Source organism: Choloepus didactylus, chromosome 1 (genome assembly GCF_015220235.1).
Source record: "Choloepus didactylus isolate mChoDid1 chromosome 1, mChoDid1.pri, whole genome shotgun sequence".
Classification (NCBI taxonomy): domain Eukaryota; kingdom Metazoa; phylum Chordata; class Mammalia; order Pilosa; family Megalonychidae; genus Choloepus; species Choloepus didactylus.
Window position 1 is genome coordinate 149,354,751 of NC_051307.1, and position 25,797 is coordinate 149,380,547.

General features: G+C 40.1%; 1 protein-coding gene and 1 pseudogene across 3 annotated transcripts in view; both read left to right on the plus strand.

The window, feature by feature from the left end:
* The first annotated feature begins 1,373 nt into the window (after positions 1–1,373).
* Positions 1,374–2,538, plus strand: LOC119526115 (annotated as a pseudogene).
* Positions 2,539–12,632: 10,094 nt separating this feature from the next.
* The window catches only part of PLOD2 (procollagen-lysine,2-oxoglutarate 5-dioxygenase 2), a 117,429-nt gene continuing 104,264 nt past the window's right edge, over positions 12,633–25,797 (plus strand). For 2 of the 3 annotated variants that reach the window (XM_037843164.1, XM_037843172.1), the window contains exon 1: positions 12,633–13,096. In XM_037843164.1, the coding sequence (XP_037699092.1) occupies positions 12,988–13,096 (109 nt within the window). In that variant the 5' untranslated portion in view covers positions 12,633–12,987. The remainder of the gene's footprint in view (positions 13,097–25,797) is intronic. The other variant, XM_037843173.1, reaches the window with a different exon arrangement.

Below are 25,797 nucleotides of genomic sequence, written 5' to 3' on the forward strand. Positions count from 1 at the left end.
GCTGGGCTCCCCTTGCTGCTCAGCCAGCTCCACCGCTGATCCAACAGGTTCAGCCCATATGAGGCCCAATGAAGCAGACTGCTGAATTGGATGAAGCTGGCATTTATAAATAGATTCATTAAGGAATAAAAAGAAAACATTTAAAGGGATCAGTGATGGTTCTTCTGCTTGCAGAATGCAAAGTCTGTGGTTAATAACTATAAGCATCTTCTTACTGAATACAGAAGTTTTCAGCAGAACAGCTTTACCATTTGGGTTAGTTAGGCAAACATGATCCTGTGAAGTTATTCGATAGACTTGCAATGCCCAGGTAGTGATGTTATTATGATTGACAGCGCTAACTAAGGTCGGATAGACGACCGGATTTGTGATGCTATCCTATTTCAGATGGAGCATATAGGCTGCTAACTCCCAGATACCTTCAAAATTATGACTGTGAAACTCAACAATTAAACACAGTGTATAGTAGTTACTGGGTCAGATGTATTTCCCAACCTACGTCTTGGAACATACAAATACCTTGAAGTCCATTATGAATGCGTCCCTTATATTTTTGTGTGTCCTGGGACCTTAAAAGCAATTGTGGACTCACTATGTATATATGAAGCTGAACAAAAGGCAGGCGCTAGATGCAAGGACCCTCTTCAGGCTGCAGATAAAATTTATTTCATGCCCTGGACTTCCTATGCTACTGATATTTGATATAATATACTTATTTAGATTTCCAAAACTGTTGTCTAACAACATATAAACTTCCAAATCAAGTAGACAGTACTAGATTTGTGGTATATGATGGTGCTATCTCTTTAACAAAGAATAATGAGGAATATTATGAAATTTGACTTGAAGACTGGAATTAAGAGTGATGAGACCATAATTAACAATGCCAATTACCGTGATGCTTCACCATTTAGATGGGGAGGAAAGACCGATATTGACCTAATAGCTGAAAATTGCTTAGAGATCATTTACACCACTGAGCAGAACAAGGGAATGATAGTTATTAGCCAACTGAATCCAAACACTCATTGATTCGAAGCAATGCATGAGAATGTATATGACAAGTGTGCTGCATCAAATGCTTTTAATGAAATGTGGACTTCTCTATGTGGTCAGGTCAGTTTATAAAGACAATGAAAGTAAAACAGACAAGAATGCAATTGATTACATTTATGATACCCTAATAAACTGAGGAGAGTATGTAGATGTTCCCTTCCCCAACCAGTACCAGTACATTGTGGCAGCAGATTACAATCCAGGAGATAATCAACTCTATGTATAGAATATCAACTTCATTTTACAATATTTTCTGGAGTTTGGTCCACCTGATCCTGCCCACAAGCCTACCACAGCTGTGACAATAATTTCTTCAGATGAGCTTTTCAAAACCACAGTTATCAACCACAAGCACTACTCCACAGAAAAGGCCCCATGAGCACAACTGTAGCTGGATTGCAGGAAGCAAGCAAAGGGGCAAAACTATGTACAACAGTTTCTACAACTGTTCTCCTGTGACAAATATTTTTCCCCTGCCAGAGAGATTCTGTGAAGGATTAGATGTGAGGCAGATATGGTGGCCTCAGGCACAAAGGGGGATGATGGTTGAAAGACTGTCCCACAGGAACAAGAGGAATTGCCTCATCTACCTCTGAATGTTTTCCACTGAAGCATGGAACCCTAAGGACCCTGATTTTAGCAAACAGACCTCACACTGGGTAAATCAGCTGGCTCAGAAGCTCTCAAGTGAAGAAAAGGCTGTTAGTGTTACCAATGAACTGGCTAGACATACCGAAGGTCTTGTGTTTGCTGGGGATGTGAGTTCTTCAGTGAGATTGATATAGCAGTTGGTGGACATTATTGATTCACAGCTGCAGGAACTCAAACCTTGTGAAAATGATTCAGTTGGATTGAATAATAAGGCATTTATGACACAGTGGACAACCTTCTGAGACCTGAAGCTTTGGAATCTTGGAAACATATGAATTCTTCTAAGTAAGTGTATACTACAACAATGTTACACAATACACTGGAGGAAGGAGCTTTTGTCCCAGCTGATAATCTCTTAGAACCAACCAGGGGCTCAATGCCCACAGATAATATTGTTTTGGAAATTGCAATACACAGAACAGAAGGACAGGTCCAAGACTTTAAATTTCCTGTGGGCATCCAAGGATCAGGCAACTTTATCCAACTCTCTGTCAAACAGAACAGTGGGCTTGCAAAGTTGGTGTTCATCATATTTACCAGAGTCTGGGACAGTTCTTTAGTTACAGAAAATGCAACCATAAAACTTGTTTTTGACTTTGTAGGTCACAACAGCACCATTGCAGTGAATTCCCCAGTCATTTCGGTTTCAATCAATAAGAAGTTCAGCTGAGTATACCTGATTGATCCTGTGCTGTTTATCCTACCACACATTGATCCTGACAATTATTTCAATGAATACTGCTCCTTTGGAACTACTCAAAGAGAACCACAATGGGATACGGTTATTTGTTTCCTGCCACAGTGGTTGGAGTTTTAGCTGCTATTGACTAAAAGAGCTATGGAACAGGAAAATCTTGCTGGCTTCACATTGATAACTATTTTATACGGTGTTTTATTGGAACTGTTGCCTTCATTATTCTGCTAAATATTATCTTCCTGGTGATCAAATTTTGCAAAATGGTAAAACACTCAAATACTTTGAAACCAGATTCTAGCGGGTTGGAAAACATTAAGTCTTGGGTGGTGCTTGGCACTTTTTCTCTTCTGTGTCTTCTTGGCCTAACCTAGTCAGTTAGGTTACTTTTTAATGAAAAATGAGGAGACTATTGTGATGGCACATCTTTTGATCATCTTTAATGCTTTCCAGGGAGTGTTCATTTTCACATTTCACTTTGCTCTCCAAAAGAAAGTAGGAAAATATAATGGAAAGTGCTTCAGACACTCATATTGGGGTGGCAGCATCCCAACCGAGAGCGCCCATGGATCAGCGAAAGCATCAACCACCAGAACCAGGGCTTGGTATTCCTCTGGCACACAGTCATATAAGAAGGAGGTGAATCTTCCTTTATCTCAGGTGACCTCAAAAGCACTTCAATGCTTTATGAAGGACGTTCACAGAATAATGTCAGGAATACAAGTGCCATGGACACTGGTAATTTCAACAATAGCAACTCACTGTACAAGGGGGGCTATAATGGCAGCAGGCAAGTCAAACACTGTGGACTAAGTCTGAATTGTACTATGTAGCAACCCATGGCCTGAGCAAAATGGGCCCGCAGATCTTTGGTGCACAGCAGTCTGCATGACCTAGGCAGCTAAATGTTTAACCTATTGTCCTTCTAAGCCAGTAAAGAGAAAAAGGGTAAATTGACCTTAAAATGTAAGTTTATGCAAGCAGGCAGGAAGTGAGAGGCTCTTAATCTCATAAAAAGAGCAAAATTTAATTGTTCAAGTGCTATTTTAGTTCTTCATGCACCACCCCCAGGTCAGAATGACCTATTCCTACATCTATGCTTCCCCCACCCTTAGGAAGTCCTTTGTCTTAAACTCTTATAAAAGGCTTTCTGCCGTTTTTGCATTGCTTGGTCATCTTTCCTGTGAATGCTACGCCTGCCCAGCCTGAGAGAGCCGTCATGATCCCTCCATGACTTCTCACCCTGTAAGTAAGCCCTGAATTAAGGTTCAGGTATCAGAAAATGCTTATTGTCTTCTTTGGCCTTTGGACTGGCATGGTCTTCTTGGGCTGCGACATACTGCTTTTGAGAAAATGATCATTTCAGAATTAGTGCATCCTATGCACTCACAAGACTCACAACCTCAAGCTTACACTACCAGTCAAGCCTATGACTGGAGGTAGCAGCAGTGAAGATGATGCTATCATGGCAGACACTTCCTCTTTAATGCCAGTGATAACCCAGGACTGGAGCTGCATCACAAAGAACTTGGGACTCTGCTCATTCCTCAGTGGACTCACTCTCTATGGTACCAACCCCAGAAGAAAGTGAAGCTGGAGGGAACTGACTGCTATGTCTCACAGCTGACAGCTGAGGCTGAGGACCACCCACGGTCCCCCAACAGAGACTCTATTCAAGCATGACCAATCTTAGAGACTCCCTGATAGGTCTCTGGCTCTTTTTTTCTCTGTTGCTCTTGGCTCTTGTTCTTGAACCAGGAGCAACATGTGTGCTGCAGGATTTCTTGGCATACCACTGACAGGAAGATATCCAGAAAAAAAGGAACTGCCTTTTCTTGTGCCTTTTCCAAGAAGCTGCCCAAGAGACTTGTATCAAAGGTTTCCCTTTGTGTCATTCACCAGAATTAGGTCACATGGTCACTTCTAAGCCAATCATGCCAGGGGAAAGGGATTACGGTTAACATGTAGCTTATCAGAATCTATCCCTGGAGCTGTAGAAGGGGTCACCTTTTCTGAATTTATTTTGGAAACAATTGATTTTCCATTAGGAAGAATGGAAGAATGAGTAAATGGATGGCAACAGAGTCTGTCACCCATTTCTTGAATGTCTGCCAAGGAAGTAGGGATTTCACTATGTTTAAAACACGTGCACACACACATACATACACAATCCTCCAAATGTATGTCACAATTTTTATTAAATTAATAACTAGGCTTTACAAGATTATGACTGTATATAATCTTCATTGTTAAGCTAAATAATTTACTATGATTTCCTTCCCTTTCTTCCTTATTTTCTGCTTTTCCAAGAATTGGTTGTCCTTTTTAAAATTTGTTTAGTTTTCCATGAAATAATCACTAAAGTCTTTATTCAGTTGCTTAATTTTCTACGTGCCATCACTGAATTTTTCTTCTTCAGGATAGACTATAAAACTCCAGCCAAAATATCAATGATGTGAGGCAATTTTTTTTCTTTTCCCTTGGAGATAACTCTCCTAGAGCAATCCTTCACCCTGCTCTTATCTGGACCGGTTGTGCTACCTTCTATTCTAAAGGGATTTCTCTTTACCATAATCCTGGGAATTCCTTAGCCTCTCTTGTGTATTTAGATCCTCAGTCTGCTGGTTGATTCAGTGTTTTGGTGGAGCACACTCTCCAATAACTTCTCTGAGAAAGGGTGCATGAAAGTTAAGTGTTTTGAACTTTGCATGCCTGAAAAATTTTTTCAGTCCACTCTCATACTTTAAATGATAGCTATTGAATATAGAATTTTAGATCAGATGTCAACATTCCTCCAGAACTTTGGAGGCATTGCTCCATTGCCACAGTGATTTCTAATCCTTCCCTCCATCCCTCTCTTTGACATACCCTGGAGTGTATTCTTTGTTATCCATTGTTCTGTGTCCTCAGTGGGCCAGTTTTTTTTTTTTTGGGGGGGGGAATTTCTCCCCCCCATTTACTCTAGTCTCTCTGTTATAGTGATCCTCTAATTCCCTCTTTTCTATTTTTCATTGCCTTTTTGTACTACTTTCTTAGAAAATTCCTTAAATTTATCTAATATTCTCAAATGTTTTGCTGTCATATTTTGAATTTTAAGAGCTTTTTCTTATTCTCAGATGCTCCTTTATTAATATCACTCCATTCTTGTTTTATGAATACATGTCTTTTTTTTAATTCACATTTATTGTCAAACTGTGTTAAACTTTACACTGGATATTAGTGATGGGCTTGTTATTAACAGGTTTACACAAAGGAGTGAAAAGAAAAGTGTAATTTTCTGAAAAAATTTACATTTCATTAGTACTTTATCATGAAACAATTACTAAATATAGGCAGAAGGAATATGGAAGAGTAATATTTATGTTTCATTTTATTTTTAAAAGAAAAATAGGCACCTTTGTTTACTAGAAAGTTTGTGAGAAATGCCCTGTACCCTCTTTGCCCTCTGCTCAAGAATAAATGGAGGGGTTATCCACAGTCTTTTTTAGATTACAACCTAGCTTCTCTCCCTACCTAGAATATTGTACAACTCCCAACCACTCCTAACACAGGAGTCTTTGCAAGTGAAGGATACTGACCCTTAAACTTCCTTAGCTTCAGGGAAAATCTGCCTCTGGGTTAGGCCAATTTGAGAGATAGGGTTAAGTGATTGTGGCAACCCATGGCCTGAGTAAAACAGGCCTGCAGATCTTTGGTGCACAGCAGTCTGCATGACCTAGGCAGCTAAATGTTTGGCCTGTTGTCTTCGTAAACCAGTAAAGAGAAAAAGGGTAAATTGACCTTAAAATGTAACTTCATGGGAAGCAGGCACTAAGTGAGAGGCTTTCAGTCTCACAAAAAGAGCAAAATGTAATTGTTCAAGTGTTATTCTAGTCCTTCCTATACTACCCCTCAAGTCAGAGTGACCTGTTCCTGCATCTATGCTCTCCCACCCTTAGGAATGTCTTTGTCTTAAACCCTTATAAAAGGCCTTCTGTCCTCTTTGCATCGCTGGGTTGTCTTCCCTGTGAATGCGATGCCTGCCCTCCCTGAGAGAGCCGTCATGATCTCTCCACGCCTTCTCACCCTGTAAGTAAGCCCTGAATAAAAGTTCATGTATCAAAAAATGCCTGTTGTCTTCTTTGGCCTCTGGATTGGCATGGCCCTCTTGGGCTGTGACAGTGGTCCTGAGAAGCAGAATGAGGCAACCGTGTAGCAGAGAATTATTCTTTAAAAATGTGAGAAACTACTGCTGAACAAGAAAGTTCTGACACAAGTTTTATGTTTAATCATAACTAACGTCATTCTGGAGTTACCTATTTCAACAGATATGCACTGCATGAAACTTTGCTAAAACATGTTTGGAAGACTTAATGCAGAAGCCACAAACATCTGCTGCTGACCCTGTAGGATGACTCATTCCCCAGAGAACTCTGTTCCAATCATTTCAACTAGTCATGAAACATCTGCTAGGATCATTTTCAGAATACTTGTGTGCTCTCTGGCTCTCTTCGCTATCTTGGCCTGTCCTTCTTTCTTTGAACTTCAGTGAGTTTAGTTTTACATCTGATTTTTCTTTGCTTGGTACAAGGGTTTCTCAATTCATATCTATCTAAGGAAGATTTTATATACACATGCTAAAATGATTAAGGAAATAATCAAGGTTATAAAAAAAGAAAAGATACACTGGAAGTACTAAAAGTGAACCAGGATTTATAAAGGGTTCTTTCCCAAAGGCAAATAAAAAACCAGAGGAGTAAAAAAAGCCTCAGGAGATAACCCATGCACATTTCCCCAGAATGAATAACTGTTTTTATTGGGTGCAGAAACCTATTTTGCTTATCATTTGTTAAGCAGCCCACTTTATTTTCTCATACTGACTTTGTTTGAAAGGATGCCATCTCCATGAAAAGTCACTTGGAAATCATTCTCCTCAAGTTGCAGCTTAAAGAATTTAAAAAGAAAGCTGCTGCTGGCCTTTGGAGTATGCTACCAGCCTCTCCTATGTAAAGGCTGGCTTCAGCTTCCTGGCAACTGGCTTCACCTAAAATTAGAAAGACCGCCCCCTGACTTCTGCAGGAGAGGCCCAATCTAGACTGAGTCACAGCATGAAAACTGTTTCATCGTGTTCTCCACGTCCTCATCTCCAGTTTATAACTTACGTTCACTATGGGTTTTGCTCCCATCTAAAGTTTTGATCTTAAACTCATGTCCCCAGTGCTAAAATCAGTGACCTTTTGTCCACCTTCATCCTATTTCCCAAGTCTCTATTCTGTAAATATTTTCCCCACTTGTGCAACTTTATCAGTCTCCTTTGCTGACTTCTTTGTTTCCCCTTCTCTCTATAAGTGTCAGCATTTTCTGAGTTTAATGGTTGTCTGTTTTGGTTTTTTGTTTGTTTGTTTGTTTGTTTTCCTTCTTATCCATTTCATTTTACCTCTCTGTCCCTCTCCACCTCCAGAGCTATTCCATGTTTTCCTAAGTCTTTACTTCTCATTCATCCAACAAATATTCATTGAATAAGTACTCCCTGACTCTTCCCCTCCCTTTTCTTTTTTAAATCTCACACCTGAGTTCAAGCCATCGAATTATGTTGGTTCTACATTCAAGATCTATGTGTTCACTGCTACCAACCTGGTGGAACTACCATCATCTCTCTCCTGGACCACTGAATTAGCTTCCAAATTGATCTCTATGCTTTGCATTTTATTTACCTCCCCCTAATCCCTTTGTCTTAGTCTAAACCAGAAGCTGAACTCCATGATCCTTTTCAAACCCCTCACATGAGATGAAATTGCTGCTCTGCTGGCTGATATCCAAATGGCTTTTCTGTTCAGAGTAAATACCAAAGTTGCTACCAGGTCTGCACTCTCACACTACTGCTCATCTGCTCACCCTTCCCCACTTATTTCCTTTTGGGTTTCGTCTACTAATCTCACCCACAGTTGCCGATCTCCTGTTTGTTGCCCCCTTGCTTTCTTAGAACACTCCAGATATGTCCTGGGCCTCAGGGTCTTTGTACTTCCGATTTCTTCTGCCTGGAACACAGTTCCACCATATTGCACAGCATACCTCTTTCTCTCACCACATTCAATCTTTGCCCAATCATCACATTCTTCATGAGGCCTTCCCAGGCCCTGCTATTTAAAGTTTCAACATAGCCTTTCCTCCTTGGTCCTCCCTAGTTCCCCTTCCTGATTTATTTTCTCTTACCACTTGTTCTAGTTTGCTAATGCTGCTGGAATGCAAAACACCAGAGATGGATTGGCTTTTATAAAAGAGGGTTTATTTGGTTACACAGTTATAGTCTTAAGGCCATAAAATGTCCAAGGTAACACATCAGCAATCGGGTACCTTCACTGAAGGATGTCCGGAAAACCTCTGTTAGCTGGGAAGGCATGTGGCTGGCGTCTGCTCCAAAGTTCTGGTTTCAAAATGGCTTTCTCCCAGGACGTTCCTCTCTAGGCTGCAGTTCCTCAAAAATGTCACTCTTAGTTGCACTTGGGATATTTGTCCTCTCTCAGCTTCTCCGGAGCAAGAGTCTGCTTTCAACGGCCTTCTTCAAAATGTCTCTCATCCTCACCTCCTGTGCTTTCTTCAAAGTATCCCTCTTGGTTGTAGCTCCTCTTCAAAATGTTACTCACAGCTGCACTGAGTTCCCTGTGCCTGTCAGCTCATTTATATAGTTCCACTGATCAAGGGCCACCCTGAATGGGTGGGGACATGACTCCATGGAAATATCTAATCAGAGTTATCACCTACAGTTGGGTGGGGCACATCTCCATGGAAACACTCAAAGAATGCCAATCTAATCAACACTGATTACATCTGCCTACACAAGATTACATCAAAGATAATGGCATTTGGGGGACACAATATATTCAAACTGGCACACCACTTATCACCACCTGACACACAATTTATCTTATTTTTATATGTTTAATATTTCTTTCTTCACATGAGGATAAAAGCCCCATAAGGGTAGAGATTGTCGTTTGCTTTTTCACTGATAATTTTGTTTTACTAGGGTCTAGGGTAGTGCCTGAGATATAGTATGCACTCAGTAAATGTTTTCTGAATGAGCAGATGAGTGAATGAATACATGCAACTGTGTGCCACTCAGTATACAATGAAAAAATATTGGATCCTGCTCTTGATAGACAAATTGTCTAATAAAAACACTGTCACAAAACAAAGTAAATAAAGTGAAATGGTTAATGAGAGAAGTTTGCTTAGGAAGTTGGAGATCATGAATAGAGAAACCTAACCTAGTCTGGGGTAGGGTAGGATACTCAAGTTGGGCTTCCTGTAAGAGGTGGTATCTGAGCTTGATAGAATTTAGGCAATGAAGGGAAGAGGAAATGTTTGGAGGAGAGCTTTCTGGACAGAAGAATAACATGAACAATGGGATGGTGACTTGAGTAGATGCTGTTGGTGCTTCACTCATTTCTCATCAGATCTTCTTACCATTTCTGAAACATGCCAACCTGACTTTTTTTGGCCAAGACCCACATCATCATTGGAGGGCTGCTATGCCAATAAGCAGAGCAGGCTGGGAATGGCTCTCAGCCCTTAATTGATGACTGATGTGTATCAGGGTATATATATCCCATTCTCTTATTTCTAGGCCAGGATATTTCTGAATTGTGTAACAACTCTGTGGGGTTAAACTACAGTCATCCACTGTGGTAGATTTAATAATGTACCCAATACTAGATACCTTCCTTTTTCTGTGTCACTTCACCTTCATTTCCTTGAAACTCCCAACACTCTGGTCCTTGAATCCTGGTTCAAAGTCCACCTCTGGAGGAACCCAAATAAAGACAGAGATTCCTACCCAAACTCTACAGAATAGAAGTTATAAAGTACTTGGTCTGTTTTTGGAAGACAAAAGAAACCACATTGTTTGGGTTTAGGGTATGAGGAGAGGTGACTGAGTCTGATGGCGAAGGAATTTGCATTCTAGGGAAAAATCCAAACTCCTTTTAGAAACCTTTGAGTTTGAAATGAAGTAACTGAGTATATTCACTGAGTCTAGTGAACATAGCAATGGTATATTGAGACAGGGAGGGTCCACAGGGAGGGCAGTAAACATCACAGTTAGGGCATATTCACTAGTACATTAGTAGTGTGGTGGCAGTGAGAATGGAAAGTAGTAGATGGAGAGAGAATGTCAGAGGAAAAAATGACAGGATTTGGTGTCTAGCTCTGTGAGTTGGCAGGCAAGGAGAATGGGGGAGAGAAGTAAAAAAAAGTCTGAGGCTCTATGAGTTAGAGAAAGCTGTGAGTGGGATCTGGATTTTACGAGTTAAAGACATGCTGAATTTATGCCAGTGGAACATGCAAGTAGAAATGTTTAGCAGATAGCCAGAAATATAAAAAGGCAGGAAGGGTTTGGTTTCAACATCAGAGCTTTTTCAGACAGTGATAGAAGAGTCTGGCTATTTTGAAAACCCCAAAGAAGCACTTGCTCTATGTAAGACTTACAGGTCTGACCTTGTGAATCTTAATAGAGGAGGAAAGTCATATCAACCTGCAATTTTGTTGGACTTTTCAGTTTAAACACAGGTACTTTTGATGTGGAGAGGCTGTGACGGAAATGGGGCAAAAGCAGAGATGGAGTAGAATGGTTTGTGAAATGGAGCAGGATGCAGAAAATTAGGTTTTTTAAAGTCCATTAAAGCTCTTGAAGATGCTGGGGATACAGGGAAGCAAGAAGTCAAGTTCAAGGTGTCCAGGAGCAATGAACAGGTCCCGAATTTTAGGGACTGAGATTTGGCCAAAAGACCAGATTTTCCTAGCAGAGTTCTAGGACTCCGAGGATTTAATGCTGTTTGCTTTCTGCCTGGTTTTATGGACTCTGTTGGCCATATACTCAAGCATGTTATTAAGGAATCCATCCTGTAGCTTTTTCTTCTTCAGACTAAGTAAACGTTATTTCATTCTTCTCATAGGTCATACTTTCCATGTCTTTATTTTTTATTCTTCTCTGACCTTTCTCCAATTTTCCTTCTCTCTTAAAAAACTGAGACCAAACCTTCAAAACACAGTAATACTGGCTTAGCTGTGGGCAAAGGAAATAATTCTTTTTCTAAAATGTCACACCTCAGACAACATATCTTCACAGGTTTTTCCACTTGTTTTTAATGCTTCCATTTAGAGTGCTTCTTACCTTGATAACGTGATAATTTTAGAGAAAACATGTTCACAAGAAAACATATCTTTTTCAACAATTTTCTGTTTTAATTTCCAAGCTTCAGAGTTGGAAGGGGTGTTGGCTCATACCTGTTTTGTTGTTGTTGTTGTTGTTTTTCTTTTAAACCTCTCCATTTTAGAAAGATAACCAGTGATACAAGATTCTAAAATGCTACTGGTTTGATTCTCTTTCTCCCATGAGATGGTTCCTGTCATGAAATTGAAGAAGTGAAATTGTCATGCTTTGGATTTCATTGGTACTTTTGCCCTTGCTCATCCTGACGGATCAAATCCTGGGCTAGCTAAAACGTAAGAAGTAATACAGAAGTAAGGAATTTGCTTAGACCGGAGGCAAAACTGGAAGCAGGGAAGGACGAGCTAAGCAGCCAAGAGATCGCTGGGAGATCTTTGGGAGGAATTTTCCAGGTGGACTGGAGGAAAATCTTGTAAGGCACAGCCCCAGGTTACACATGCTGGGCTCCAATTCCGCAGGATTTACAAGTCTCATTACTGGAGAGGGCCTGCCGCTCTCCTGGCGGAGGCAGAGGATAAAGAAACGTTTCCTGGACAATAAAAACTTCAGGTTTACAGAATAAAATGAAAATAACACGGCCTTGTTTTTACAGGATGCCGGGACCTGACACCACCCTCCCCCTCCCCGCCCGAATTAATGGGGGACGATTCATTTCTACGACTTAGAGTCTGCTGAGGTCCCATTCAGCCAACATTGTTGAGGATTTGCAGTCACTTTGGACTAGAAGGGGAGAATCCAAGTGGGGAGAAGAGCAAATTCTCACCCTATTCTCACCCTTCGAGGCTACCGGGAAGCTCTGGTGTTGCGGAAGCAGAGAGGAAGGGAGAGGGGAACACCGCGCGCCAGCCAGGATTCCGGTGGCTCCTCCTCTCCTCTCCCAGCCCCAATCCCAAGCCTAAATACACGCTTCCCTGTTCCAGGGAGAAGCCCTGCGTGAGCCTATTCACGTAGCCGCAGACATCTCCTTAAATAGTGTCTGAGTTGAGCAAACAATCCCAAATTTCGGGCTGGGAAAGACGAGTAGAGGCGACCGCAGGGTCTTACACAAGCGACGCGGCGGGTGAGCCGGCGACCACCAGCCAGGGCGCGGCCAGCCCGGTCACGTCCCCCTTGGGGAGCCTATAAGTCGCCCGCGTTCCCGGGGGCGCCGGCTCCTCTGCCGCTGCCTGATTCCCGCCCACATTCCGCAAAGCTCCAGCGGCCCGGTCCGCCCTGCGTGCAGCTCCCACTCCGGCTCCGGCGCGCAGCTGTCATTGTCAACCCCCGGCGGACAAGGAGTAGGGGTGGCGGTGGTGGGGTCCCACCGTTCTCGCGAGAAGTGCCCTGCTGCAGGGGAGTGGGGGTGCCCAAGCCCGCACGGACCCTCCAGGGGCCGAAGATGTGGAGGTGCGCGGTGAAGTCCCCGCTGCTCCTGCTGGCGCTCGTCCTCCACCCCTGGAAACCCTGTTTAGGTGCGGACTCGGAGAAGCCGATTACCATTCCCACAGGTGAGTACTCCCTGGGATTTGTCCCCGTCCCGGGAGGCTTGTCCGGGTGGACAACACATTAACCCACCGCCCCTTCAACTGGGGCTTGCCAGGGGACTAGGTGGGAGGCCTGTACCTCCCCAGGTCCACCAACGTGGGTAGGTAAGGGGCCTGTCCCTCCTTCCCAGAACCACCGAGGCCCCCCCAGAACTGCGCTCCAGCAGCGCCTGTCCCTGCGTAAGTGTGGAAACAGCAGCCCTTATCGGCTCAGTTCTGGGCAAAATGAGCGCGCCGGCATTTTCCTTCAGCACAGACTGGGGGTTACTTTTGGTCTTGCGGGTCACTGGGCAGCAACACCTTTCCTGCAACTCTTACTCCTTTCCACAAGTTGGCATGATTTATCCGTGTTGGACGAGGCTGTACTCCCTCTGTGATCTAAACACGGGGCTCAGTGTACTTTCTGATTCGTGGTGACATTTTCCTTCCAGCGCCCCAGGAAGCAGCCGGTAACACCTATCTCTTGCCAAAAATAACGCATAAAACCTTGGTTGTTTTCAGTAAGGCTGCCCCGTTACCCAATACGTCCAGGCGGCAGCTTTCCTCCTTTGGGATTTGGACCCACATCTAAGCCTGGTGCTGTTTCTTGTTTTCAGAAGCTGGAAATGCAGCAAACAGTCTAGTCAAGTTCATGTGAAACAAAACTTTTTAGGTTTAGCCAGATTAAAGAGAGTCGACCACATATTTATCAAAACATCTGTTGGTTCCGTTTGCTGCATATGAGAAATCTTTGGAGTTTTTCACCTTTGTGCTCTAATTCTGTGCACCCAATCTTTGAAATTAGGTCTCGGCTTTTGAAATGTTCTGTTGTACTGATTTGCGTGTATATTAATTAGGATCTTTTTGAGACCGTTTTTTCTCCTAAGTTGGCAGGCTGCTCTGCTTAAACTAAGCATTAAGAGCAGAAATTTCTATTTCAGGGTCACATTTTGAAGTTGATATTTGGTGTAGACCCCACCTAATCCATGAACAAATAGTTTTGTCTTCATCTGTAAGTTTTTCAGAAACTTCAGGGGGTTAAACTGCTCATCTTTCTACATTTCTACCAAATGGCACTTGCTTTGTTAGCTTAAGAAACGTCAGCATTTCTGTCAGGTATATGAAATGGCTTAATATGGATTTCTGAACTCTATATGGCTCCTCTAAATTCGATATGAAATTTTTCATAACTTTAAAATATTTTTTAGTATAAAGCCTAGAAAATAGACAAGCAAATGCCTTCAGCAAACTTGAAAGTGGAGACTTTAAAAAAAGAACACACTTTACCCCCCCAAAAGTCTTTTCTTTGTTGAAACACCCAAGGATGCTTTTATCAAGAAATAAAATAACCTCTGAGGGCCTTATTACTTTCAGAGGCACCTTTTCAGCTTTTGTATATTTTATTCTACTTCATTACCAACACTCCTCACTTTTTCCAGAAAATATGTCTTTGTAGTTCCTTTTAAGTTTATTGTCAGCATCAGCCTCCTTTTCTACTCTGGCTTTTAAATTTGATGGAGCTGGACAGTGAAGTTTTAAGGGATTGTGACATCAGAGAAAGGGCATTTTGGGCATGAATGCTTTCCTCAGAAAATGACCACATTGAACCCACTGTTGAAATCTGAGAACCAGTAGCTTTTGGTGCATGGGTATGAGGGATTTAGTTATTGCCTAAGTACAAGAAAATATTATTTTGTAATAGCCAGTGGTAGTCAGCTCGATTAGGAACTTCTGTGTAGGTATATGTTCTTGTAGGTTATGTGACAAGCTAATAAATATTGGAAGTTAACGTTGCCAGAGTTATGGACTGTGGACCATATTTCACCCTAAAATATTACAACTGAAAACTACTAAATGTAAACTTTTATTTATGTAAATATCAAGCTCTTTTTCTGGACCCTGAGTTGTCTAGCTTAATAGGAAATCTTTAATAAAAGTGCTGATTATCTGCAGTCCTCCATATTCATCATCTTTTTCCAGCTAGCCATGTAGAAATGGATCAGATCAGGGTTTTTTGTTTTTTTATGGGTGTGGGTTTTTTTTTTTTTTTCCCTTCTGATATTTTGAGCCAGATAACTCTTTGTTATGGGAGGCTGTCCTGTGCATCATAGGAACTTTAACAGCATCCTTGACTTCTAACCACAAGATACCAGTAGAACTCCATTCAGATTTGGCAATGAAAAATGTCTCCAGACATTGCCACTGTCCCTTGTGGGGCAAAATTGCCCAGAGTTGAGAACCACTAGATAAAATAAATATACGTGTATTTGGGGCAATGTGGCATTATATTGTTACTGGAAATAGTAACAGCAATTCTTTCTTTGAAAGCAAGTATTTATAGCGACTTTCTGTTTTTCCGTTGTATTAGGGATTGTGCTATTGAACCACATGCGTAAATTTTTGGAATATAGTTTTTTCTACGTTTGATATTATGTTTTGATCAGAGTTGAGACACTGCTTTTTGTTTTTTGAGAGTTCTGCTGTGTGTTGTGTTCATTCCTTTTTGGTTGCTACTTTGTTTTTAGCATGGAAAGAATCTAAACTGGCTTTTGGTTAAAATCAATTGTTTTTTCCTACAATCATATATAGGAGTTTTCCCTGAAAATTCTGTCCTCATAGGTAGTTTTTCAGGCAGAACTCGCCTAGTAAGTGTCAGTAAATACTACGATTTAGTATTCCCGCACTTTCTCCCTTCTGGGAGAGAGAAGGAGGGGTGGATGTATTTGTAAGCATTTGCAAACAGGTCTCCAGACCTGGACTAAAATTAAGCGTGCTTTCTGAGGTACCTTGACTACTCCATGATCTAAATTGGGTAGAAATCAAGGTTTGGGCAAAAATGGAGGAAATGGTTTCAAATGTTTTTGTCAACACTGGTATTTTCAACCATGTTCATTTATAAACTCTTTAATTTACTCTGGCACATTCAAGGAGAAAAGGAAAAGTTGTCCCTATCTACTGAGGCAAACCAGCAATTTACGGGGAGGGGAGGGAACAGGCGAGGACCTAGAGAAACCTCTGGAAAGAAGAGAGAGCTTATCCTGTGCACACTTTCTGTTTTCAGGGATCTAGCCCAATAAAATGACTTACCACCTTTAAACAGCCCATGTCTTTTATTTCACAATTTAAAAACAGACATACCAGAAACCTCCAGAGAATGTGAAGATGGTAAATGAAAATTAAATCAATAATGAGATACTATTTCAAACCTATCACATTGGATAAATAAGCATTTGAGAAATAAACTCCAATTATATCAAGTGTCTTGAGGATAGGAATGCTCAAACTGTTGATGGGAGCACAGTGTCTTTGGACAACAATTTAGTAATATCTAGTGGATTTGAGAATCTACATATCCTATAACTCAAGATACAGAACTCTCAGACTTCTGTGTCTGCTTGTTCTTGGAATTGTGTTACTTTTTAAATACAGGTCCTAGGAAATTTTTCCTGTTAGTATCTTTGGTTTTACTCTCTCCCTATCATATTGATGCAGGTGGTTTATACGAATCATACCTGTTTTGTACTGTAGGTGTTTATGTTTGATAAATTAAAAATTCTTTGACGTTTCCTGGGTCTTACTCATTTTTGTGCTCCTCACAGGACCCCTGTTCGTTTGGCATAAAGAAGATTCTCGATTTATGTTCACTGAATTTCTAGCCCTTCTTGATAATTGTAAAAAGTGGCACACAATCAGTGAGTCTGCTAGCTGCTCCTTTGGCCAGAACTTTAACCAGCGTTCTCTGAGTTGCCTTTCTCTACTCGGAGACCAGTAAATTACCGTGATCTACTAACATTGGAAACATCAATGAGGCCTCATTTCTGAAGCATGGTTGGCAATTCTCCTGAAGGTTTCATTTCCCGCTTTACCTAGCTTGCTTGATATAAGTGGCTTCTTCACATATGCCTTGTGCTCCATACCTAAATCTGTGGTGGCCAGGTATTAAATGCATTTTTTTATAGATGGAGATTTGGAATGATTACCTAACTTGCACAAGATCACGTAGCTGGAAAACAACAAAAAAAGAGCCTGTACTCTTTATTTAGGTCATTTTCTGTGTCCTTCCAGAACTCTACCTTATTTCTTTTGGACTTTTGGAACCTATGGGGATAAAGCAGAGACTGGGCATCAGTGACCCAGAGAAGCAAAAGGAACACTCTGTTAAAAGGACAATGCATAATTTGTAGGTTTATATAAATGAAGGAGACAGAAGGGCACATGCTGAAGGAAAGCTGGGATCCAGGTTGGCCGGGCAAACTGTAGTCCATGGGCCAAATTCAGTAGGCCAAACACAGACACCTGTATTGTATGGCCAGGGTGTTAAGAATGTCTTTTACATTTTAAAATGGTTGAAAAATGTCAAAAGAAGAATAATAATATCATGACTTGAAAAATATGAAATTGAAATTTCAGGGTCTATGAGTTTTATTGGCTCACAGCCACTTGCATTCATTAACGTATTATCTATGGCTTCATTGGTGAGAGAACGCAGAGTTGTGAAGTTGTGACAGAGTTTGTGTGGCCCTCAAAGTATAAAATATTTACTGTCTGCCTCTTTATAGAAAGAGTTTGCTGTCCCTTGCCTTAGGAGGTGACATTCCCACTTAAGCTGTGGCTTGTGCATATCTGCTGCTCTGTTGGAAAGAGCCAGATTCTGGACAGTAGCAACTATCTCTGGGCATTTGAGAGGCCTGTTTTTCATTTTAGATTTTACAAGTGATTCATATGGTATTTTTTAAAAAAACTTTTTAGTTTGAAATATTTTCAGACTTACAGAACAATACAAACCCCATTCAGAGAACTCCAACATACCACTATCCCCCCAGAAACCCAGATCCACCAATTTAACATTTTGCCACATTTGCCATATACATTATGTCTGTCTATCAATCTGTCTGTCCATCTATCTATCCATCTATCTGTCTCTCTGTCTGCCTATCTATCTGTTTATCAAGCCATTTTCTGAACACTTGAGCATAGGTTGTACACATCATACTTCTGGAACACTTAGTACTTCCATGTGCGTTTCCTGAGAAGAATTATATTCACTTTTATATTCACCTCAAGTGCATTTACCAAGTTCAAGAAATTTAACATTGATATAAAACTTACAATCTATATTCAATTTTTTCACGTCTCCAAAGGTCCTTTAAATATGTCATCCACTGCATCTTGCCTCGATAGTTTCTGATGAGAAAGTTGGCACTTAAGCTTACTGAGGGTGACTTGTACGTGACACATTGCTTTTCTTTTGCTGCTTTCAAAATTCTTTACCTTTGGCATTTGACATTTTGATTATATTATGTTGCGGTGTGAGTTTATTTGGTTTATCCTGTTTGGAATTCACTGAACATCTTGTATGTGCATATTCATGTCTTTTGTCAAACTTGGGAAGTTTTCAGACCTTATTTCTTTCAATATTCTCTGTGCGCCTCTCTCTCTTTTTTCTCCTTCTGGGATTCCCACAATGCATATATTGGTACACTTGATGGTGCCCACCAGTTCCTCAGGCTCTGTTCATTTTTCTTCATTCATTCTTCTCTCTTTTCTTGGGCCTGGTTGATTTCAATGGTCTTATCTTCAAGCTCACTGATTCCTTCTTCTGTTCGCTCCATCTGCTGTTGAACCCCTCTAGGGAATTTCTAATTTCTGTTACTGTGGTATTCTGCTCTCTTTGGTACCTTTTCATAATTTTCATCTCTCTATTGATATTCTCTGTGTTCATCTTTATGAACACATGTGATGAACACATGAAGAGTAATTTCCTTGAGCTCTTCATCTGTGTTTTCATTTAGCTCTTTGAGCATATTGAGGACCTTTTTTTTAACACTTTGGGGTGCCCAGGTCTGGTCCTTCTCATGATGGACCAGTGCTTTAATTTTCTTCTTTTCCTGGGCTATTATTTCCTTTTCTTTGTATGTTTTGTAATCTTCTGTTGAAATTTTTTTGAAATTTTAATGTGCTATTGCTGGAATTTAGACTCTGAGGTATTTGTTCCTTAAGCTTGTAACCAGCTGTTAGGATAGAGTTTTCCTTGAATACCAAGCACTAACAAAAGGAAGGAAGGAAGGAAGGAAGGAAGGAAAAGGGAAAAAAAGAAAGCACCTTTCCCAGTTGTTGCAGATTCATAAACTTTCCTTCAGAGCTTATCCAGACAAAGAGTTTAGAGATTAGATCCAGGACAAAGTGGAGGGACCTCCCTGATCCTTCCTGTACATGAGTCTTGTCTTGGGTATGTGCATTTGGCCCTAGGAAATCCCCTGTATTTACACACATACGAATATCTCCTCTTCTCTAGGAACCAGTTTCCTCATGATCCCAGGCACTGCACCGTATACTCCATAGCTGGCAATCCATTGTCCAGGCAGCCATTTGATTGCTTTCCCACAACTACACACAAGGCAAGTTCTGGGATGATGAGTCACTCAGGCCACCACCAGACAGAGTGGGCCAACATACATGCACCCAGTAAGTTCCCAAGGGTTCCTCTGCTCCCTCCAGAGACAGGACCAGGCACCCACATTGGGAGTGAGGGTTGGCTCCTTGCTGAGCCGGTGAGGTATGGGGAACAAGCAAGCCAGGGGTGCCACGAGATCCTACCACTTTTAAGCATCCTTTTTCTTGATTTGGCACGTGTCCTGTAACTGCTGTCCTTTAACTGTTTTCTGCATCTTTGAGAAAGATGTTTCTGCCAGGTCTTGCTAATTGTTCAGCGCTTACATGGGGGGCAGAACCCTGAAGCATCTCACGTGGCCATCTTAACTGGAGCAGGTCCTAGTGTTTTGAATTCAAACATAGAGCCTCTCTGTTACGTATTTTTAAATGTAGCACTTGATGCTAACTAGACATGTATTTTGTTTAAAAAAATCTCTCTATTGAAATGAAAATGAACAAAACACATTCTGTTGAAATATAGATGTAACTTTCATTTTCCTAAAATTTCTTTTAAAATGCAATTAAGGAATGTTTGGGGATTTGGAATGAGAAAATGCTTAATTTCTTAGTGTGGTAATATACTTCAAGTTACCATTTCTATTCTGCTTTAAAATTTTTGATTTAAAGTTCAGTTTGTATAGGTTTTGAATTAGTTATTGTTGTTGCTTCCAATCAGAGAGAAAACCTTAAACAAATAGAGAGTGGATAACCTTTTAATTTGCTGTCATTTTAAGAACAATTAACACTGGAAACTTTTCCTTCACTGTTCTTTTTGACTCTTCTTCCAAGAGAGCTGAAAGGTATCAGTTTCTATGCAAGTTTCTGGACACTCTCCTGGTATTAGCAAGACAGAGTGACAGGGTCTACTATATCTGAGTGCCTTTTCCTTTCAAGCTGAGGGCTCATATTTCTGAAGAACTTCAGTATTTTTAACAAAATCTCCAACAGAAATGAATAAAAACATTTTAATTGGAATACATTCCAAAGAACCTGATTATTACTATAAAAATCTACTCTATAAAACTTGTAATACATATAGCTAAAATGAGGGGCTAAATATGGGGGATGGTCAGGAAAAGTGTTTGTCACAAACATAGTTAAGCTTCTAAAATGAGCCATAGTTAAAATTAAATCTCATTTGTTATATTGGTTTTAATACTGCTTTCACTATTTTGGATGCATAAGATATGTTGGGGTCTATTATATTAAATGATCATCTGCTCATTTTCCTTAAGGCCACATTCTCGTATTTTTAAAAGAAATTTCCCTATTTGCTTTCTAGCCACTGCTAACCTGTTTTAGGATTCCTTACAAAAGGAAGGAGCAGAGATAAGATTCTTCTTTGATTTAAATACCATGACTCTGCTCCTCTATGCCATAGATACCATAAGGTAATGACTCTTAGGGGACAAAGGAGCTTTCAAGCACAGGTGATATTTATTGCTCTGCCCCACTACTTCTACTCAGTTCCACACCCTCAAGCACACTAAGGAGATTTTGAGTATTCATCAGGCCACACAGTGTGATTAGGCACAGCAAATGGAAGAGATACCTGCAATCCTGGAAGTCTTGGGTTCCTGATTCTGGGGCAAAGTTCTGATGTCATAGAGGAAAAGCCCCTGAGGCTATACTTTCCCGTTTTAGTGACCACAGAGCTCCAACAGACATTGTCCTGTGGGCAAGCCTCTATTGTTGACTAGTCTGTTTTCATTGGGTCAAAGTTACAACTTTTATTGGGCTTTTGGGTGTTAATTACGCAAAGATGCTGCACTCAGGGCTAGGAAGGGATCAACTACACTTAGGTATTTTAAATATGTTCTCTAACAGTTTCTTTAAACATTTAAAACTTTGCTTCCTGGTTCTAGCCGTGTACCAAACACTGGCAGCTGTTTTATCATTTCAAAAGTTAAAAAAAATAAAAGCTGCCAATATAAGATTTAAATCATCACTTGAAAAAAAGAAACTGGCTGACAGTTTGCAGGCGGACTAAAATGGCCTCCCTAATTCAGTCATTGGGGGAAATCTTACAGAGCTTTTATACAGAAGGCAAACTGGCCTTTTGATGGGGATTTTCCAGTCATGCCCAGGCCAGCTCTGAGGCACCTTGTCTTTAGAGGACCCTTCTCCTGCTCTAGCCATGCTGGTTCTTTTCAGGCCCTCCAGCTGGCACCACAACTGTGACCAGAATGTCCGGATCGTCTAGACCCACTGAAATTCCTGTTGGCCAAGTCTAGTGGAGGACAAGTCTCCTTTTCTTTTTAGTTTAGCTGAGACAAGGTTGGAATTTTTCAAACAGTGACTTTACTAGGTAACCAAGGACAAAACAAAACGAAACCCCAAACTGGAAAACCACCAAAGCAAAGAAATGAACAGACTTACAAAGTAGAGATTCAGAGTTCTTACTCTATTCCGACCACAAGATAGATACTTGCTTATCTGGCATGTCTTTGGGGTCTGTTTCCTCGCCCAGCTTTTTCTTGCTCTAGTCTCAGCTCACTCTTCACTACTACTCCTTACCTCTTCTTCCTACCATTTTTTTTTTCTTTTTTAATACATACAAATCTTTTTTCCCTGAGCACTGAAATCGATGAAGTCCATGGGCAAATAAGAGTTAAGGGGTTGACTGGGTAGTTTGCAGTTTCTTAAGGACATGTCGGTATAACCTTTGCCATTCATTAGTCACCTTGTTTTCCTCCAGTGGGTGAAAGTTTTTATGCATTAAAACATTGTTATTTTTATGCAGTAGCTTTGCTACTGTTTTAATTCTTGCTTTTGAGTGGACATTTACATTTGCTTACATTAATATACATAATTTAACAAATCTGCTTTTATTTTTTAAAAGCTGAGCATTAAAAATGCTCCCATAGATGCATTTAAGCAAGGAAACAATGTGCTGTACATAAGTACACAGAAGAGAAGGATGTGAAGACACCAGGGAAGCAATACTTTTCATACTTGGATATATTTTATACGAAATTTTTTTTTTTAATATTTTTTTGACTCTTGTTATCTAATTTGTTCTGTTTTAATAATAGTGATATTTCACTGATGTGGGAGTAAGATAAATGTATACAGTTGTTGGATTTAATTGTAGAGAGTTCTTTCACATTTAAGTTTCAGTGATTTTCTTTGACCTCTATACCAATGTAAAGAAGGCATAAAGAATTAAAAAAGATAAAGTCTTTTTTTCTAAAAAAAAAAAAAATGCTCCCATAATTCATTTTTCCAGAGCTAACTAACAATATTGTAACTTCTTTGATTCCCATTGTGTAATATTCTGAAATATGAGAATTAATACTTTAAAATTTAATTCAATTCAATTTTGAATTATTCTGTGTTCTGGATTGTGCTGTGTCTGTATGGAGGAAAAATAGAAAAACAAACAAAAACCAAGCCAGGTTCATTTCCTGCTCTGCATTGAAATGCCACTCAGGAGGGAAAATAATGCATATGTGAAACTGAGCAAATCAAAGAAGCACTTATGGTGAAGCAGCCTGGGCTTCCAGAAGAGGAGAGTCTGGGCATCAGGACACCTGGTCTAAGGTCTCATCCTTCTACTCACAAAACTTGTGCCAGTTATTTAGCCTCTCTGAGTTTTATTTCTAACTTATGGTCTTTCTAGCTTTGTGATTTGATGTTTCTGAAATTCTAAGTGCCAGGATGAGCGGTGGAGACTGAGTGCTGCAAGTTCAGAAAATGGGCGTGAAGGAAACTTGCTATTAATGCATCTGTTAGGCCAAAGGCGACATAGTTACAAGGTTATTTTGTATTTTGAAATTCTAGCTTTACTTCTTGTTATTGTTTCAGGGGCTGGGCTTGGCCAGGCCTTTATGTTGCTTTTATTTCTGATTAACTATTGATTTAGAGTTAAGAAAGTTAAACCAAAAATAACTAGAATTCAATTTACATTTAAAAATACTCCAAATGCTTTAATATGAGAGGAGAAAATAGTCTTGTGTTTATATAAGGCTATTTTCCATCTTCTGAGATGAATCATATATTCTTCCAAACATTTAAATATTGTAAGCTGTCTTTAAAAATAACTTTACATTCCTCTGTTTCAGTCCTAACTGTTTAGATCATAGTGGTTAACAAAAATGATGTTGGTGACTCTTAGAAGTTTAAAAAAAAAAGACAAAAAACAACCAACCAAACAAGCAAACAAAACCCACTTTTATGATATATGTTAAACTGTGCTATTTAAATTGTTGCCAAAAGTTACCGGTTAACAGATACCTTAGATCCTTAGATCTGCATTTTAGATTAGTTAAATATCTTTAAAATAGAATTACCTTTAATTAACTAGGAACATGGTAACTTAAAAGAACAGCAGTTTATGGAAGGAAAGTATTTGTGTGCCTATGAGAAAAAAATATGTGTTTTCTAGCCATGGAGAATGTTGTTAAGCCTGAAGAATGGAGTAAAAACTTTAAATGCCTTTTGATCTGGATTTATCTTCCTTGGATATATTGCTAGGTCATTGTCATAGTAGCAGTTGTTCTACATGTATTTGCAGCTCTAGAATGAACACACCTAGGATATAATGGGTCTGGCGATTTTTCCTACTGTTTGCAGAGATATTTTATGTAAATTGAATGAAGTAGTTCAATAGAACAATTGGAGAGTGTTCTAGTTTGCTAATGCTGCGGAATGCAAAACACCAGAGATGGATTGGCTTTTATAAAAAGGGGGTTTATTTGGCTACACAGTTACAGTATTAAGGCCATAAAGTGTCCAAGGTAACACATCAGTAATCGGGTACCTTCACTGGAGGATGGCCAATGGCATCCGGAAAACCTCTGTTAGCTGGGAAGGCATGTGGCTGGCGTCTGCTCCAAAGTTCTGGTTTCAAAATGGCTTTCTCCCAGGACGTTCCTTTCTAGCAAGCTTGCTCCTCTTCAAAACGTCACTCACAGCTCTACTGGATTCCATCTCTTTAAGTCAGCACGTTTATATGGCTCCACTGATCAAGGCCCACCCTGAATGGGTGGGGCCATGCCTCCATGGAAATATCCCATCAATTATCATTTACAGTTGGGTGGGGCGCATCTCCATGCAAACAACCTAATCCAGACGTTCCAACTTAATCCCCACTATTATGTCTGCCCCACAAGATTGCATCAAAGAATATGACTTTTTCTGGGGGACATAATACATTCAAACTGGCGCAGAGAGTGAGGGCTGATGGAGGCTTAATTTTGAAATCGTTTATGGTTATTTTCTCAAGTACAAGATTACCAAAAATCATGGAACTATTTAGTCTGGACGTTGTTTTTGGAGATTAATCATGACTTATTCAATATGCAAGTGTAAGCACATTTTTTCATAGATAAAATCCTAAGCAGCCAATTTCCTCTTCTCTATAGCAAGTCACTGAGTGGCTCTATTACACCAGGATCAGCAGAACCGTGGTGGGTTAGAGTTTATGTCTGAGTGGATAGGTGAGATTTTTCAGGTTGAGGTAAAAGATAATGAAGAAACCTGCATTAAACCATATACTCAAACTTGGGAAATTGATAGTTCTATCTCCTTTACTGTAACTGGATTTGAATCCTTTGTAGATGCAGGGCATGAAGTTTTTCTTAATAAGTCCCACCATTTTGAATTAGTTTGAAACATATTTGAATTGAATAAAAATATTTTGAAAATGAGTCATATTCAGGGTAAAAGGACAGTGGAGGTAGGGAGGAGAGGAGGAGGTCAAATTGTTTGCAGGGAGATATGACAGAAAATTACAAAATTTTGATTAGAATGGGTTAAGGAAATTAAATCAGAAAAACGTGACCCAGAAGTCACTTGCCTCAAGTGCTGGCAGAAGGGAATTTTGCTTATATAAAATAAGATACTCCCTAAGCAGAAATATGGTTTGGGTAATTTGATAATAAGAATTTATTTATCTAGATTATGCTCATTGATGGTGTAGCATTTCTTTTTAATGCTCTTAATTTGTATATTCTACCCATTATTGCCACGCACTGTCTCCTAGCGTGTGGTGTGATGTCGGCCCTGGTGGGACAGTATACTGAATTCATTGTTCGTTTGGTTGCTGGAAATCTGCTGGTTACTCGGTGGACAATCCAGGTTCAGAAACTTAGATTCTGTCACTCTATGGTGTCTTGTGTAACATAGTGGATGAGGGTGCTTCACAGCCCTTCGCATTTCTGATAAATTGAGGTCAAAGTCTGTTGTGCTTTGAATAATCTGGAAAGCTGTGTTGGCTCCAGTTTCATCCTGAATAACAATGTTACTAAAAA